General features: G+C 52.5%; 1 protein-coding gene across 2 annotated transcripts in view; it reads left to right on the top strand.

Moving 5' to 3' along the window:
- FADS2 (fatty acid desaturase 2) overlaps positions 1-18,592 on the top strand; it is a 34,728-nt gene that overhangs the window by 10,371 nt on the left and 5,765 nt on the right. For both annotated transcript variants that reach the window (XM_024748576.1, XM_024748575.1), the window contains exons 3-7: positions 756-953; positions 1,073-1,174; positions 7,208-7,333; positions 15,990-16,050; positions 16,462-16,538. In XM_024748576.1, coding sequence (XP_024604344.1) covers positions 756-953; positions 1,073-1,174; positions 7,208-7,333; positions 15,990-16,050; positions 16,462-16,538 — 564 coding nt within the window. The remainder of the gene's footprint in view (positions 1-755; positions 954-1,072; positions 1,175-7,207; positions 7,334-15,989; positions 16,051-16,461; positions 16,539-18,592) is intronic.

Below are 18,592 nucleotides of genomic sequence, written 5' to 3'. Positions count from 1 at the left end.
TTTTGGCCACACTGGGCAGCTTGCGGGGATCTGAGTTTTCCAGCCAGCGACTGAATCCAGGCCCTCCGCCATGAAAGTGCAGAACCCTAAGCGCTAGGCTACCAGGGAATTCCCCATTTTAACCAAATGTAAGCGCACAGTTAAGGGGCTTTGAGCGCATTCCCGCTGTTATGCAGCCGTCACCACCACCCATCTCTAGAGCTTTCATCTCCCCAAACTGACATTCTGCCCCCATTACACATTAACCACCCATCTGTCCCTCCCCCCAGCCCCTGGTAAACACTTTTCTTTCCATTGAGGAGTTTGCCTAGTCTAGGTACCTCATATAAGAGGACTCATAAGTATTTGTCTTTTCGTGTCTGGCTTAATCTCACTCAGCTTAATGTCTTCAGGGTTCGTTCATTAGTAGCAAGTGTCAGAATTTTCTTCCTTTTGAAGGCTGTATGTTCCACTGTACGTACAGACCACATTTTGTTTAGTCATTCATCCATCAATGGAATTTGGGTTGTTTCCACCTTTTGCCTATTTTGAGTAATGCTCAAAATGCAAGCTTTTGAGTTAAGTCCTTTCTCTGCCACTGAACTGGCTGTGGACAGACACATAGCGCCAGGGCTGTGCCAGGCTCAGGCAGGTGTGCGGTGACAGCAGCTGTTGCAGTGAACGGCGGCCGGACTCCTGTGGAGCTCAGGTGTGTCGACTGGTCCCCTCTGGAGCAGCTGGGAGGCTGACTCCTTCCCGGTACTCTGGCTCAACAGTCCCAGATCACTGAGGACTTCCGGGCCCTGAGGAAGACGGCTGAGGACATGAACCTCTTCAAGAGCAGCCACCTGTTCTTCCTCCTCTACCTGGCCCACATCATCGTCATGGAGAGCATCGCCTGGTTCACCATCTTTTACTTTGGCAACGGCTGGATTCCAACCGTCATTACGGCCTTCGTCCTCGCTACCTCTCAGGTGAGGCGTGACACTCTCACCTGTCACTCGAAGCCCCCGCCCCCTGACTCCCCCAGCTGGCAGAGGCCTGGTGCCTGGGTGCCAACGCTGGGAAAGCATCCGTGGCCCTCTCTCCCCAGGCCCAAGCTGGATGGCTGCAACACGATTACGGCCACCTCTCTGTTTACAAGAAGTCCACGTGGAACCACATAGCCCACAAGTTCATGATTGGTCACTTAAAGGTAAATGTCAGCCGCCCTGGGCATCTGTCCTCTCAGTTAGTGGTTGGTGTAGCACCATCTCACTTTACTCAGACCAGGTCCACTGTCAGGTCAGTGTCCCGGCTGACCTGCCAACCCTCCACTTCTCTGAACTTCCAAGCCCTGTCTCCTAACCACACTAGACATGCAAAACCAGTGTCCTAGTTATAAAAATAAGCCCATGCTTCTTAGTTGATTATATTTGTTCCTTACCTAAGGACTTACTGATAAATTCCTTTCAGTTTGGGGCCGGTAGATAAGCAGTCTCTCTCTCTTTTAAAATTCCTTTATTGAAGTAGAGTTGTTTTACAATGTTGTGTTCATTTCTGCTGTACAACAAAGTGATTCAGTTATACGTATATATACATTCTTATATATACATTCTTTTTCATATTCTTTCCCATTATGGGTATTGAATATAGTTCCCTGTGCTACACAGTAGGACTTTGTTGTTTATTCATTCTATATAGAATGGTTTGCATCTGAAGAAGCAGTCTCTCTTGATAAATCGGTTTGCTTCCCTCCATCAGGTAATGTTTGCTACCTGATACATTGTGTTTCGCTGTTTTTTCCCCCTTGGATGCCAGGAAACACGAAGCAAAACATGAAACAGCAACTGTCTCTAATCTTCGTCTCCCTTATATGTATCCTCCCCTCCCACTACCTGTTATTTACACTTTTATCTTTAAGCGTTCTGTTATAGATGAGTCCTTTATCAGAAGCCACCTCCAGTACGTTTTGGAAGTATATGGGGCCATGAAAAGGGAATATTGTCATCATATAAGTCTTTTTAGATAAGGGAAATCAAACAGTGTACAGATCAGCTGAGCCAAAGGGCAAGAGTTGTTTCAAACTCAGAAGGGAAGGTAGTTCTCTCACCACCCTCCAGATCAGGAGGCAGACCTGCAGTAGCCTTCTAGCTTGGCAAGTTTGTAAAAAGGCGAGCTCGACTTGCCAGCGACCTTGTGCTGCTGTGATAGGCGTTATCGCCTTGGTTTCGGGAGTAAGTCCTTGCCACTTCTCACGTGGAAACAGATCTCATCCCCCACCCCAGCCCTGCCTCTACAGCATTCAGCTGCTTCCTAAGAAAAGCTGTGTCCTAAAGACCCCCATCCCTCCCCACCCTGGCTTCGGAAGAGCTCCGTGTCCGGGTTAATCGTCTCTCCCTGCGACCTGACCCCATCCAGCTCTGGCTTGCCGGCTGCGGATCTGGTTGGGCATGAACTACCATTGAACTAGTAACCAGTTCCTCAGCAGACAGTTTGCCTGGACCTGAGCCTGGAGCTGTCTGAGAACATGGTTTCTTTCCAGAATTTCAGGGGTGAAGGTTGCACATAGTTGAGCACTTTGTTTCATTTTATATTCTTTTCTGTTGGAGAAAACCCTCCTGGGTACTGAAAGTAACATTTCACTCCGGACCCATGTTATCCCCACACACTTAACAAAGATGGACTGTGTCCTGTTTTCAGACTCTGGGCAGGAGGGCCTTTCCCGCCTGATGTCTCTCGGTCCTTGAAGGGCCCTGGGGCACAGCTCTTGGATCAGACGGAAGATGCAGTCAGGACGGAAGACTGGCCTCCATGTAGAACGTTGACTTGTAAACTCTGGGGTGACAGGGTACTCAGGCTGGGAGGCTACAGGAGGTCAGGGACCTGGGTTCTGCTGATGGCTTCCCAGCCCGCTGCGAGCTGTGACCTTCGTTCTGTGTCCAGGCCAGTGGTGTGGCTGGGCAGGGGTGCCCCAGAGCGAGGAGCATCACAGCTTTCGTGGAATCGCCCTGGCACCCAGTGGCCACACAGCTGCAGACAAGCCTTGTCGGTCCAGCTGTTCCTCTGGTCCCTTTGTTGGGACAGAAAGGAGCTGGCTGCAGGGAGGTCCTCAGGTGCCCTGCCAATTTGGATGTCTTAGCTCAAGACAGTGAGGGCACTGAACAGGGTGCTGCAAGCTTCGAGATGTTGGGACCCACTTCTTACTGTCAGCCTGCACTGCTGTAGGGTTCCACGGGTGAGCCCTCCACCTCCCAACTCCCCCTTTTCCTCAGCCCATGTCACTTCTGGTGGACATTTCTTCCCAAGGGTGATCTTGTACAAAGACAGTTCTGAGAGGTCGAATCTCTGTTTGGCATTGCACTGAGGATAAAATGCAAACCACCAGGCCTGGCGCCATCTAGACTCTACATCTGGAGATGGAAATCTTTGGAACCCACAGCCTTTTCACAACCTTATCTGGGGCCACCAGGGCCAGAACTAGGGTGAGACAAGTGAGCACACAAGTGTGTCCCAGGGGCACAGAATTCAAGGGGACACCAAAAAGAGTCAGGAATTGAGATAAGTAACATTTTAATGCAATATTTAAAGAAAAAAAAAGAAAAATTAATGCAAAAAAAATCCACAGTGAACAAAATACCAACATTTCAAATAAAGATCAGGACTTTGTTGAGCCATATTGGAATCTGAAGCTGAAGGACAGCTTGTACCTTACAGACATGTTTGTATGTATTCGTGTTTTTCTTTTTGTGATGGTAGATTTTTTTTTTTTTTAATAGAAATTTATTTATTTATTTTTGGCTGCATTGGGTCTTCGTTGCAGTGCACGGGCTTCTCACTACGGTGGCTTCTCTTGTTGCAGAGCACGGGCTCTAGGCACGTGAGCTTCAGTAGTTGTGGCACATGGGCTCAGTAGTTGTGGCTCGTGGGCTCTAGAGCGCAGCCTCAGTAGTTGTGGCGCACGGGCTTAGTTGCTCCGTGGCATGTGGGATCTTCCGGGACCAGGGATCGAACCCGTGTCCCCTGCATTGGCAGAAAGATTCTCAACCACCGTGCCACCAGGGAAATCCTAATGGTTGATTTTTCTTCCCAGAGCCTTAAAATAGTTGAAAACTACTTAAAAATTGGAAAGGTGGTATATTAAAAATTCTAATATGAAGTTTAAATTGATTATTTATACTGAAACCGAATTTATTATTATTTTACAGTTTAAGTTAATTAAAAATTATTTAAGGGACTTCCCCAGTGGCACAGTAATTCCCCAGTGGCACAATAATTTTTTTAAAATTATTTAAGAGTCTTTCCTGGTGGTCCAGTGGTTAAGATTCTGCACTCCCAACGCAGGGGGCCCGGCTTGTATCCGTGGTCAGGGAACTAGATCCCACATGCCGCAACTAAGACCCAGCACAGCCAAATAAATATTAAAAAAAAAATTTATTTAAGACTGTCACTTGGTTGAGAGAAATTGTCAAACTTGGCAGTTCTCTCAATTGAAAATGGGATGAACAAAAGCATAGATTTTTACAAATACTGTTGATGAGTTTGCCTCAGGGTCTGCTATGGCTCTGCCCAGCACTGCTGGCCCAACTGAGGGGGCCTTCTTTTGGCTTCTGGAACATTCCACGCTCCCCTTCCCCCAAGGCCTTCACCTAGGCTCTTCCCTCTGTCAGAAAAGGGACCCTCACTCTGGCTGGCCCACTCCTGCCCAGCCTGCTGCCCAAGGGCAGGCCTTCTGAGTGGCCTCCTGAAACTTTTCCAGCTCCATCAGCCCACCCCAGTGTGGAGTGATACCCTACTCTCCCTCGCTCGACAAGGGCTTGCCTCCTTCCCCACTTCATCCCCAGGGCAGGCAACATCGGCACCACGTTCCGAGAGCACAGCACTGAGTCACTGTTCCAGGGCAGGCGGGGCTTCCCAGTGCCCAGGAAGGATACGTAGGGTTGAGCCTAGTGAAGAAGGATGGAGAAGAATCACAGCAGAGAATAGCACCATCAAAAAATGTTTTGTCGGGCTTCCCTGGTGGCGCAGTGGTTGAGAGTCCGCCTGCCGATGGAGGGGACACGGGTTCGTGCCCCGGTCCGGGAAGATCCCACATGCCGCGGAGCGGCTGGGCCCGTGAGCCATGGCCGCTGAGCCTGTGCGTCCGGAGCCTGTGCTCCACAGCGGGAGAGGCCACAACAGTGAGAGGCCCTCGTACCGCAAAAAAAAAAAAAAAAAATTTTTGTCGTTACAGCCGATGCCAAGTTCGGGGATGGCCCCACCTTGCCTCCTCTCATCCCCGTGGTGCTCATAGCCTGTCTTTCCTCCAGTTATTCAACAAACATCTCTTGGTTGGTGTATTGTAAACATCGTGCATACACGCCTTGCCCCTTGATTTCTTTGCGCCAGGGACTCCCTTGCGCTCTTCGCAGGAATTTGGTTCCTTTTGTCTAGAAAGGCCAATGTGTCATCTGATTTCTTAATCCTCTAAGCTCTCATTCGCTGACTTTTTTTTTTTTTGCCCTGTTGGGTTTTGAGGCCCTCCTGCTTACAGGGGCCTGAGGTCACTGCAAAGGCCACAGCTGCTCAGAGCTGTTCCCGCCCATGTCCGTTAGGGTCCAGAGACTATGTTTGTACCAAAACGTCTTCCAAGTAAAATATTTATTTTCGCAGTTAGGCCTTTTTATAGATGGCCGGACCCTTGGCCAAAGCATTGATTGATCCAGCAACAGTGAAGTCCTCATGCTGAAGAGTCAGAGGAGTCTTGTTTCCTTCTTTGCGTCACTGGGTGACTTTGCAGAGGGACATATGCCTTCAGAATGTGCCCGGAGCTGGAGCTGGTGAGACAGAAATTTGTGGCCTTGAAAGAAATACTCATGCAAAGCTTCTTGTCTGCTAGAATTGTAATTTTATTATTATTAATTATTGGCCGTGCCGCACAGCTTGAGGGATCTTAGTTCCCCGACCAGGGATTGAACCCAGGCCCTTGGTAGTGAAAGCTCAGAGTCTAACCACTGGACTGCCAGGGAAGTCCCTAGAATCATAATTTTATATTTACCCGTTAGAACCAGGAAGCTCTGTTGGTGATTGCTTATGAAGCTCCGCCAAGCCTTCTGGGCGTGGTGTGACTCAGCTGTCACCTCTCAGTGCAGTGGCATGTCTGGCTGCTGGGCTGTCTCTTGCCAGCTACTCTGTGGGCCATCTGAGAGCAGGGACCACTTGTGTTCATTTTTGTTTTTTTTTTAAAAAAAGCTTTCTTGATTTAATTCACATGCTATACAATTTGCGCATTTAAAGTGTACGAACCAGGGAATTCCTGGCAGTCCGGTGGTTAAAACTCTGCACTTCCACTGCAGGGGGCGTGGGTTCCATCTCCGGTCAGGGAACTGAGATCCCACATGCTGCGAGGCAAGGCAAAAATAAAGTGTACAAACCAAATGTGTGCAACCGCCATCACAATCAGTTTTGGAACATCTTGATCACCCCCAAAAGAAACCCCACACCACTTAGCCATCACCTCCCAACCCCCTCATCCCAACCCTAGCGCTAGGTAACCACTCTTCTTTCTGTCTGTGGATTTCCCTGTGCTGGACATTTCGTATCAATGGAATCCTTTGTGTCTGGCTTCTATCACTTAGCATCATGTTTTCCAGGTTCACCCACGTTGTAGCACGTGTCAGTATTTCACACTTTTTTATGGCATGGCCAAACGTATTCCATTGTACGGATCTGCCATATTGTATTTATCCATTCATCAGTTGATGGACCTTTGGGTTGTTTCCGCTTTTTGGTTATTTTAAATAATGCTGCTGGAACGTTCGTGTACAAGTCTTTGTGTGGCTCTGTTTTCATTTCTCTTGGGTACACACGTAGGGGCAGAGTGCTGGGTCATATGGTAGGGACCACTTCTTACTGTTCCCAAAACAGAAGGTTCCCCTCTTCGCAACACACGCCAACAGGAGACCAGCAGAGGATGAGGGAGGTGGAACCTCACGCACGTGCCTCTCCGTCCATCCCCAGCACCGTCTTATGATCAGGGAAATAGGCCTGGAGGCGGGGAGTGACCTGGCTCCATATGGAAGCACTCTGGACTCCTCAGCACCGGCAGGGCTGCATTCTGACTCTCAGGGGCCCGAGGCCCTGTGTATAATGGAGAAGTCAGCCCTGAGTATTGGACCTGCTGGGAACTGGTCCTGAGTTGGGCCTGTCATGGATCCCCTTCCTGCGCACCGAGGACTGCACTGCTCACCCCCTATTCCTCCCCCGACAGGGTGCTTCTGCCAACTGGTGGAACCATCGCCACTTCCAGCACCACGCCAAGCCCAACATCTTCCACAAGGACCCGGATGTGAACATGCTGCATGTGTTTGTCCTGGGTAAATGGCAGCCCATCGAGGTACGATGAAGGGGACCAAGTGGCCATGGGGAGTGTCTGGCCTGCGCAGGGATCAGGGGAGGAATCCCGTAGGGTGGAGAGTGTCTGATGTTTACGCGAAAACCTTTCCTGGACACCCTGAATTATTCAAGCTGAAATGTCTGTGGGATGGCGTCCCGTGTAAATAATGGATGCAGCTCCTTATCAGAGTGGTAGATGCCTCCCCACCTCCCGTGGGCCGGGGAAGAGCATTTCCTGGCTTGTTCCTTCCAGTTTAGCAGGAAGGCACAATTCCAGAGCTCAAGCCTGGTCCCCGAAGACCAGCCCCAGGAAACCCTACTTGGAGGGTCACAGTCCCCGATGCTGGGAGGGACCTCAACGGGGTCTGGTCCCACCTGCTTCACCACAGATGCCAAGCGAGGCTTGGCAGGAGGAGGGTGTGTGTTCAGGGTCACATCATTTTTTGGCCAGTCTAGGATGAGGCCCCAGATCTGACAACTAGGCCATTTCCTTCCACTCCATCACACTGCCTTGCTTTTACATTAGTTTTTTTTAATTATTATTATTATAAATATAGAACATACCTGTTACAAGCATTTAAATAATAACAGAAATAGACCAAACTAAGAAGTGAGTCTCCTATTATCTCTACCATCCCCCCTTTGCCTCTAGTGTCATGCCCCTGAGGGTGACCACTGTTGACAACATACTACAAAATCCTTCCAGATATTTTCTACGTGTGTAGACACACACACATATCTTTTTTAAAAAACAAAAATTAAAACTTAAACAATTTTTCTGCAACTTGCTGCCTCACCAAACGTACACTTCCTTGCTGGAGTCAGAAGTGTATGGGCCTCCACCTGGGGCTGTCCAAGTGCTCTGTCGTATTTCTATACCATAATGTAACCCACACTATTTTATGACAGGAAAAATTGGTGTTGCTAAGTCTTTGAATAAAGGCCCCCCCAATGCATTTAAAGAATTTAAAGACTGTCCTCATTTAACATTCTGTAAAAAGTAGAGCCTCTATGTGACAGCCTCTAAAAAAAATCTACATATGCTTTACTTTTCAGAAATAAATTGGTGATGTAAACTAAAGTTTAGAAGATCCTTGTTGCTTTTATGTAGATCTTAAGTGTGACACGCAGAGTAGGGGCCCAATAAGCGTTTGCCAAGAGAGGCATGTTTACCTCAGTAAGGAGCAGTGTCTTTAGTTGGTCGTATTCCAAGGATTGGAACAGGGAGAGAAGAGAGCCTGTCCCCTCAATCCTGGTTGGTACCCCCCTCTCCGGTTTCATATCTATCTGACAGAATATCTGAGCAGAAACGTGGGTTTTCTGTGACGTTGTCAATTCAGAGGAAATTAGCCAAAATTCAGTACTTTGGAAGCGTGGAGGCTCTCTGGCTGGGCAAGGATTTTATTCTCTGCCAAATACATGCTTACGTTTTCCTTCTAGGAAAGAGTTTGCTCGCTTTGATTTGAGGTGTCTAGATAGTAGCACTGATTAACCTGGGTCCATCTGATAAGAAGACAAAGGCTTCCCTTTCTGGGTGAGGCTTCATGCTGTAGAGCTGTTGACTGGCTTGACAAATGCTCTCTGTGTCCCTGAAAACGAAATCTAGTCTCACCAGTGATGCTGGCAACAAGGCGTCTCTCCTCTCTGTGTGGTGGCCAGCGAAACTTCTTCCAACATCTCTCCCTAGACGCCTCTCGAATGCCGACTTCTGGGGAGGGGCTGCGGTGGGAGGATTTGGGGATCTGGCCATCCAGTTGCCAGTGGCCTTGAAAGACCATGGCCACGGCCACGGTGCTCCATGAAATCCTTTCTCTCACATACTCGGGGGAAAGGCCAGCTGTTTCTGGGTTCCTGGTTGAGCCATACCCTGGTGTCCACAGGACCATGCTGCCTGGAAGGGACCTTTCTTTTATGCTTAGAAAGTCCTTCATATATTTTCAGTGTTTTATGGTTTCACTTTTTTTTTTTTTTTTTGACCGTATGACGTGCGGGATCTTAATCCCCTGACCAGGGATCAAACCCGTGCCCCCCACAGTGGAAGCGTGGAGTCCTAACCACTGGACCACCAGGGAAGTCCCTGGTTTCACTTTATTTATTTATTTATAACTTTAAATTTTTAAAAATTTTTGGCCGCACCACGTGGCATGTGGGATCTTAGTTCCTTGACTGGGGATCGAACCCATGTCCCCTGCAGTGGAAGCATGGAGTCTTAACTGCCGGACGGCCAGGGAAGTCCCTGGATTGGAGAATTTCTCCTTCTTCTCATATGGTGGACTTAGAGCAGTGAGGAACCTTCTTGCTACAGAAAAAGAATATCCCGCAAAGAGAGGCCATGATTCCTTGAGGCCCTGTTGTTTTCCAAGATCTCCAAAACCCACTTCCTGCCTCCAAAAGAAAAGTTAGAATGAAGCTGGGAGGTTGGCCAGGAGGGGGTGGGGGAGCTGGATCTTGGGCAACTACATGAAACCAGGGCCCTCAAGGAGGACTGAAGTGTTCCATGCTGGTGGCACCCTCTGGCTCCTGGCAGAAGCAGATGCAAATCCTCTTTGGAGGAAAGTCTCCAAAGATAGGTATGAAGATTCCCACAGGCTAATGTCAAGCAATGAGCTCCCAATCAGAAGCACAGCACAGAAGTGAGAATCAGAAGAAACAACATACAACAGATTTAGATGCTATAGAACCCCAGATACTCAGGTCCTATGTACATTATAGAAAGGTTATGTATGAACTTAAGATAAATAAACAACAAGTGATTATCAAAGAGAACCAAACAGATATTTGAATGACCAAATGAAGTGTAGATATAGATATATATCTCCAAAACAATGGGTTAAATAGATTAGACAGGGCTAAAGAGAGAATTAGAGTCCTGGAAAATATATATAAATAATCAAAAAGTAATATGGTTTGCTCTCCATTGGGTCCCCAGGGCCTGTGCATAGTAGGCCTTCAACGTATGTTTGTTGAATGAATAAGCTGCTTTGTGTCGGCCTGTGCTAGGAGTTGGAGGTTCGGAGCTGGCCATTGTCCCTCTTCATAGGATACTCCCAGCCCAGTGAAGGAGCCAAGACGTGCCCTCAGATGGGCATGTTACCCTCTAGGGGGTAGCAGGAGACTTCAAACCAGCAGCTCTGTTGAGGGTGTTAGGAGTCGAGGGAGTGCTGACGGCAGGGATCTGCACCCAGGGAAGGGGGAGAGTTCTCCGGGGTCGAGAGGGATCTGCAGGTGGAGAGGGTCTGGCTGCGGACGAGAAGCGGTGGAGCCCCCATCAGAGCCTGGTTCCCTGGACCTCTTTTTTTTTTTTTCTTTCTTTCTTTCTTTTTGGCTGCACTGTAGCATGTGGGGTCTTAGTTCCCCGACCAGGGATGGAACCCATGCCCCCTGCAGTGGAAGCGTGGAGTCTTAACCGCTAGACCGCCAGGGAAGTCCCCTGGTATCACTTTTGAATGCTTGACTTTTGCCAAATGGGACTTGGCTAAGACCGCTGGTCAACCTTCATAATTCTCAGAAGTCAGCCAGTTTTCCTGGTTCCCCCTTACCGGGTCACTCCACCCCTTCTGAGTGGGAGGGTATCCTCTCCTGAACCCCAGCACCTGGTCTGGGCTGAGTGTCAGCACGGGACGCTGTCTGGGTGACTTGGGCGTCATGCCGATCCGTGCCGATCCGTCCATGATGGCTCCTTAGAGCTCACTGCAAGCTTGTCGTGGGCCGACTTCCCTCCTGGAAAGAATTTACATCTTTACATTCAACCTTTCCATCCAGAAATGAGACATCTTTCTCCATTTATGCTTGAGTCTCCTTTTTATATCTCTTAGAAAGGTTTTCCTTTTTTAAAAAAAATTATTTTTATTTATTTATTTATTGTTGGCTGTGTTGGGTCTTTGTTGCTGCATGCGGGCTTTCTCCAGTTGCGTTGTGCGGGGGCTACTCTTCATTGCCACGCGCGGACTTCTCATTGCGGTGCCTTCTCTTGCTGTGGAGCACAGGCTCTAGGCGCGCAGCTTCAGTAGTTGTGGCACGTGGGCTCAGTAGTTGTGGCACGCAGGCTCAGTAGTTGTGGCGCACGGGGCTTAGTTGCTCCGCGGCATGCGGGATCTTCCGGACCAGGGCTTGAACCCGTGTTCCCTGCATTGGCAGGCGGATTCTTAACCACTGCGCCACCAGGGAAGTCCTCCTTTTCTTTATATGTCTTGTGGATGGTTTTTTTTTTTCAAGTAAATCCTAGGTAACTTCTATTTTTTGTCATTATGATAGGGGTTTCTCCAGTATTCAGGAAACCTGTTGATGTCTGGCTAGTTATCTTATGTCCAGCTAGTGTCCACTTATGTCTGCTTGTGATTCTAGTTGTTTTTCAGTTGATTTTTTTGAATTTCCCGGGTAGACAGTCACATCCCTGAAAATAATGAAAATTTAGACTCTTTCTAATCGCTCTACACTCTTATTTCTGGCTTGGGTTTTATGGCATCACTGGAACGTCAGAACAGAATTCATGGTGATGTCAAGGACGGTCTTGTTTTGCTCATCCTGCCCCTCCACCACCCACTTTTTTTTTTTTTTTTTTTTCCATATCATGATGGGGAACGAGGAGGCCCTTAGCCCTGTAGCTCTGTAAATGGGCTCTCAGAAGCTGGGGATGTTTCTGCCTCCCTGCCTGAGATCCTGCTTTTCTCGCCCATCAGGGAGGCTCTCCCTGCCCCACGGCCTGTCTGCAGCTGACCCTCCAGGCTTCCTTCTTGAACAGGCCAAATATTCCCTTGGAGCACCTGTGGCCCTCCTCTCAGGGCCCTCGGGCTGGAGTCTTGCCACCTTGCATGCCTGCCATGGCCATGTTCCTCATTTCTGTGTGTGAGTCTGGGCAGGGCTTTGCAACTGCTCCCCTCCCCCTTCCCCTGACAGACAAGGAAGGGCCTGGTCATTCCTCCAGACTTTTTTTTTTTTTTTTTTGCGATACGTGGGCCTCTCACTGTTGTGGCCTCTCCCGCTGCGGAGCACAGGCTCCGGACGCGCAGGCTCAGCGGCCATGGCTCACGGGCCCAGCCGCTCCACGGCATGTGGGATCTTCCCGGACCAGGGCCCGAACCTGTGTCTCCTGCGTCGGCAGGCGGACTCTCAACCACTGCGCCACCAGGGAAGCCCATCCTCAGATATTTTTTGTTCCAATGCTGAAAAGTCCCCTGCACATGCCCCTGGCACCCCCTCAGCCCATAATCCAAGCCCGGCCTTGTGGTCCTTCCAGAGGCTGAGCACAGGAGGGTCAGCTGGCCGGGGCCCAGGGTTGTGGGCCTCCGGGAGGACAGGCCGCCAGGGCTGGCCGTACTCCACCTCCCTCTGCCTCGGGCCTGTGCTCCCTTCAGCCTCGGCTTGAGGACATGTCAAAGCAGGATCTGCACGTGCCGCCACTCCCTGGGGTCTGGACACCACAAGCCACCCGGATCCTCGCCCGCAGCTCGAGTGGAAGCACCCCCTATCTTCCTGCAACTCCCCTATGATGGCCTCACGACCCGAGCTTTCTCCCTGTGTGTGATAAGGACTGTTCTGGAGGGCAGAGGCATGTGAGTCCTCCAGGCCTGTGGTCCCCACTGGGGAGGAAGGTTGACTCTTACTGAGTCCCCGGGCCTAGCACCGTGCCAAGCGCTGCACGTGGGGCGTCACTTAATCCTTGCTTAACCGTGAGGCAGGAGCCCTCATCAAACCCATTTTATAGATGGAACAGCTAAGGCTGAGAGAGTAAAATAACTTGCTCAAGGCTACAGCTAGAAAAGCAGTGCCACCATCCAAACCCAGGCTGCCTGGCTCCCAGCCATGGCTTCCGGGTCCTGTGGGACCCTGCCTGGGGCCACCACCTGCTGGACACTAGAGGCCTGTGTTTGTTGGATCCCTCCAGCTTCCTGATGAATTAAGAAGCCAGGAGCCCCTCCTCCTAGCTTGGTACATTCTGAAACAGCTCTCCCCATCCCTTCCCTGTGCCCATGACATACAACTGAGTGTTGCAAAGAACTGAGCGTGTGAAAGTCAAGAAACCAGAAGGTTGGCCCCAGGCCGGGCCTGGCATCACCAAACCACAGCTGTGCTTGGCTGGTTTTCGGAGGAAAGCTAGTGCCCTGGATCAGCCTTACCCTGACAGGCGACCTTGCAGTTCCTCTAACTGAGGTCATCAAGACGGGAACAGGCGTCCCGTGACATTTCGCACGTTACCACACACGGGCGCACGTGTAACCGTGACTGGCCTTCCCCCACAGTCCTGAAGTGCTTTCACAGCCCCATCACCAACGGGCCCTCGACAGCCCTAAGAAGTATTAAGAAGTACCCATCATACCTCCACTTGACAAATAAGGAGCCCAAAGCTCACGGGGTGGGAGGGTGCGGGGACAGCAAAGCAATTTGCTCAAATAACAGATTGTTTCCAAATCTTCAGCCCCCCCCTCTCTAAGGCTGGGGGCCCCCAGCGGTGGACAGAGGAGGCCTGCCGCTGCCTGGGGGCAGGGACTCGGCAGCTCCCGCACGACAGTCTGGGACATTGAGGGGACACACGTGGGAGCCTGCAGTGCTAAGTGGCCAGGGGCAGCTGGGGAGCATCAGCCCCGTGTAATCTGTCACCCCCTACAGGGCACCGTGGGTCAGTGCAAGTAGGGTCTTGCTGTGCAAATGCAGCTTCAAACCAACTCCCCAGCTGCGCCCACCCCTGAGACTTTCTGTGGGGTCCCTGCGCCACAGCCTGCGCTGCCTTCAGTGCTCACTCCCCAAGTAGAGCTGGACCAGCCCCAGGGTCTTCTGGGCCTGGGGCTGTCCCCTGGGTTGACCTGTAGGGCAGAGATGTAGAAGGGCTGGAGAAGCCTGCAGACACTCTGGGCCTGGTTCCTGGCTTCTGGGAGGAGGTTACAGCAAGACCTGGGGGCCTGTTCTATGGGCCCCATGCTCCCCAGAACTCAGACCACCAGACCGGCCACTCAGGAGGCGCCTCTAATCCCTCCCTCCTCTGGAAAGTTGTCCAGAACTGTGTCTGGTGTCCCCCGGCTGGGACCTCTCCAAGGCCAGCCGCAATCTCACTGACAGCCTTCGTGCAAAGGACGTGCATTCTGGGGATGGGTGAGACCCCTGCCAAGGCACAGGGGGCCACACGGAACAAAGGGGTTGATTCTGGTGGTGCTTCAGCTGGGTGGGCCACGGCCATGGCCTCTGTGCCAAGATGCACGTCCTGGGGACAGGCTTGGCTTTGCTCCCACCGGGGCCCCTCTGTCCGTGGGCTCTCCCTGTGATTTTGGCAATCCCTCCCCTCTTGTGTTCTCACCTCAAGAACAGGAGCACAGGCCTAGAGGACGTCCAGGGTTTCGCCATCCATATCATGCTTTGATCTCCCAGCTGAAAGAAGCAGCAGTGGACATGATTGGATGAGAGCAGCGCCAACCTGAGGAGCCGGGGGTGGGGTTGGGGGAAGCGGGGCTGAGGAGCTGTGTCCCAGGGGTCAGCCCCTGGCATTTACGCCCTTGTTCTCATTGGCTCCTCTTGACAACCAGTGATTTGGATGCCAAACAGGGCTCAGGCGGGCTCCGCGACCTGTGCAGTGTCTCAGCGCAGGTGAGAGGCAGAGTCGAAGCCCAGGCTCCCCACACAGACCCAGCATCGCAGGTGCCCCTCTTCGAGCAGCATCTTTTGGTCTCAGTCCCCTAAGGGCCAGGTGGGCTGGTCCCTGTGGGGGTGGGCCTTGAATTAAGGAGCTGCAGGGGCCCTGTGGGGCCGTGGGTCCCCTCACCCGGGTTCCTGCTCAGTGTGGGGCCCTGTGGGGCCGTGGGTCCCCTCACCCGGGTTCCTGCTCAGTGTGGGGCCCTGTGGGGCCGTGGGTCCCCTCACCCGGGTTCCTGCTCAGTGTGGCCTGAGCCAGTTTGTATAGTGAAGATGCCCACGCCCCAGCCAGCCCTCCCGGCCCATCTCACTCGAATGTCTGGGTGTCAGGGTGCCCTGGGTAGGACCAGGTGACCAGGTGTGGCCTGAAGAGTCCACGTGGTCCACGTGGTGACCTCCTCTGGCCCGCCGGCATCCTCAAGTGAAAAGTCTCAGCCTGGGAATTGCAGGAGGCTCCGAGAAGGTAGATGCGCCTGGCCAGGTGACTGTTAACAATTCCCCAGGCCCTTACCTGAGTTCTCCTGCCCACTGCGGGCTCCAGGGAGCTTCTCAGGGGGACCCAGGAGCTTTTCTGTCTCCCAAAGGGGTGGAAACTGGCCAAGGAGCTCCCTCTGGGTGTCTGTGCCCCCCACCTGCACTGCTGAGTTGTGCATTCACTCAAAGTTTATTTAGTGCCTGTCGCATGGGCTCTGCGTCCACTTTCTTGGGTTCAGATCCCAGCCAGCCCACTTCTCCTCTGGCCTCGGGCAGTGATTTGACCCAGAGCTTCAGCTTTGGAAGCACCGCTCGTAGAGGAGCGCGTGAGCTGAGGCCAGCATGGGATGCAGCTTGGGATCGGCACGCCCAGCGAGGGCTGAGGAAGTGTTGGCCGGAGTGGCCGGGAGCCCACAGGGGCCCAGCCTTGGGAGCCCAGGGTGCAGAGGACAGAAGCCCCCTGGGCAGGAGGAAGGAACGGTGCTGCAGAGCAGGTGGAGGAGAGCACGGGAGGCTGGAGCCTGAGGGGTGCTGGGGGCTCACGGTCTCTTCTCTCTCCTCAGTACGGCAAGAAGAAGCTGAAATACCTGCCTTACAACCACCAGCATGAGTACTTCTTTCTGAGTGAGTGCTGGGGCACCCCGCAACCACACCCGGACCCGCTTCTCACCCCAGTGTGGCCCTCTGTCTCCCCTCCCACCTGACAACCTTCCAGACCCAGAAAGTGACACCAGACCCGTGAGAGGAGAAGGGACCACAGCAGCCATCCCAGGCAAACCCCACATGGCCCATGATACAGAAGGGACATGGGCCCAGACACCTGCCCAGGGTCCCACACTCACAATCGCTGGGCGGGGTGCCGGCAGGTGCTGTCTGCTCCCAGCCCCCTCCTCGGGTACCGGGGCCCTGGCCGCCTCTGCCCGGGAGCTGCAGAGCTGGCACCACATTCCGGCTTCTACCCCCAGCTCCTTCCCATCTTCCAGGCCCACCCGGGTGAGACAGGCCCTCTAAGTGCCTCTCCTCTCTCTCCTGCAGTTGGGCCACCGCTGCTCATCCCCTTATACTTCCAGTACCAGATCATCACGTCCATGATCGTTCACAGAGACTGGGTGGTGAGTCCAGGGGGCCCGGGAGTGTGGGGAGGAGGGCGACTGAGGCGAGTGGACCCTGGGGGCCTGCAGGGCCCCTGGCATCTCCTCCTGGGGTGGCTGCCTTGTCACCCTCAGGAAGGGACCAGCTCTGAGGCTGCCAGGAGCCAGGGAGGCCATAGCACCCCAACCCTAAAGATCCCCCCACCCAGGGCACCCACTGGGAGAGCCACGGTCTTGGCAGAGCTCTTCAGAAAGTTCCTGAAGGCAACGTATGAGCCCACCCATCCAAGGCTCTGCTCCAGCCATCGCCCTCCTGTGTCCCCGTGCGGCCCCTAAGACCCGGTGGACTGGGTCACACTGCACTCTGGTTGGTAAATGGAGAGCCGCCGGGCACTTAGTTTGCTACAGCTGCATGAGAAAGTGCTACAAACTGAGTGGCATTTCTGCTAAACGACAGAATTGCATTGTCTCACAGTTCTGGAGGCTAGAGTCCGAGATCAAGGTGTCTGCAGGGTTGGTCCTTCTGAGGGCTCTGAGGAAGGATCTAGTCCAGGCCTCTCTCCCTGACTTGTGAATGACCATCATCTTGTCCCTGTGTCCCTCATCTTTCCTCTGTGTGTGTCTGTATCTGTGTCAGGTTTCCCCCTTTGTATAAGGACACTAATCCTAGTGGATTAGGGCCCGCCCTAATGACCTCATTTCCACTAATTACATCTGCAAGGATCCTATGTCCCAATAAGGTCCCACTGTGAGGTCCTGGGGATTAAGACCTCAACATAACTCATTTTAGGGGACGTGATCCAGCCCAGAACTCCAGAGAGAGAAAGGGGCCCTGGAGAGGGCCGTGTGGCATGGTGCACAGAGGTCCGTGGCTTGATGTAGATGTGCAGGCGTGGTTCTGTGGGAGAGGACGGTGTGCCCGCGATGGGTGCCCTGGGTGAAGCAGTGACCCTCGGCAGAGACTGCTTTTTGCAGAGCAAGGTTCCCTGGGGCGGGGACAGGGCCCCTGCCCTCGGCACCAAGCGGATAGTCACTGAGTCAGTGTTGCTGGTCTTTTTTAAAACACCTAGTTTCATAAATGAAGATTTTGAAACTCTGAGAGTCTGGGACTTGCCCAAGGTGACACCGAGGGGTGGATCAGGCACTAGCACCCAGACCTCCCGATGCCACGGCCTGGATCCTGTCCCCACACCCCAGCCACCACTGTCCCATGTTTGTACAGCAATTGAAGCGCTTCAAAGTACTTTGTCTTACGTTCTCTCCTTGGCGTTATTGGCAAAGGTGCCTGCTGATTCTGCTAAGAGGGCCAGGCCTGGGACTCGGGAGCAGGTGGGGCCGTTTGGGGAGGAGGTGGGATTCTGAGGTCTCTGCCAGCCCCGTGCTGGTAAAACCTGTACTACACTCTTCTAAGACACGCTCTTTTATCCGTACCCGCTGTGTTCCGGGAACGGTTAAGCACTGCCCCCTATGTCGTGTCATCTAACCCTGTTTTGCCAGCACGGCAGGTACAGGCCAGAGGGAAGGAGTTTCTGGATCAGTTAAGTGACGGAAATTGGAATCCAGATCTCCTGCACCCGAGCTCACCTGGGCCCTGGAAGGGGTCACAGCAGAAAGGGACCGCGCTGCTGCCGCCAGGGGCACTTGAATCTGCTTTCATGGCAAATGACTCCTGACATGAATATTTAATCCTTTTTTTATTTTTTAAACTGTGTTTGTTCCCTAAGGAACAAAGCATTACATAGGGACAGCGGGAAAGGGAATCAGACTTTGTACCCGAACCGGCTCAGGTGGCCCAGCCAGGGACATTTGATCGGGCCCCTCAGGGCAGGGCTCTCCCGCTGGGGAGTAGGGTTCAAGCTTGGGTTTCTAGTACAAAACTGTAGTTGACTGCGGCCAGGCATGGCGCCAGACCCAGCACTCCCCTCAGGGGCCCACAGGGGCAGAGGCATGCCCTGCGCTGTGGTTTTCTGATTCATGGTAACAGTGAGCTTAGGTGCCAAGCGCGGCTGTGACCTGGGGCAGTGGTCCTCAACAGGGACAGTTCTACTGAGCCACTTGACAACATCTGGGAGACT

This window comes from Neophocaena asiaeorientalis, unplaced genomic scaffold (genome assembly GCF_003031525.2).
Source record: "Neophocaena asiaeorientalis asiaeorientalis breed wild unplaced genomic scaffold, Neophocaena_asiaeorientalis_V1.1 scaffold43, whole genome shotgun sequence".
NCBI classification, from domain to species: domain Eukaryota; kingdom Metazoa; phylum Chordata; class Mammalia; order Artiodactyla; family Phocoenidae; genus Neophocaena; species Neophocaena asiaeorientalis.
This window is presented reverse-complemented; position numbering and strand designations above follow the sequence as displayed.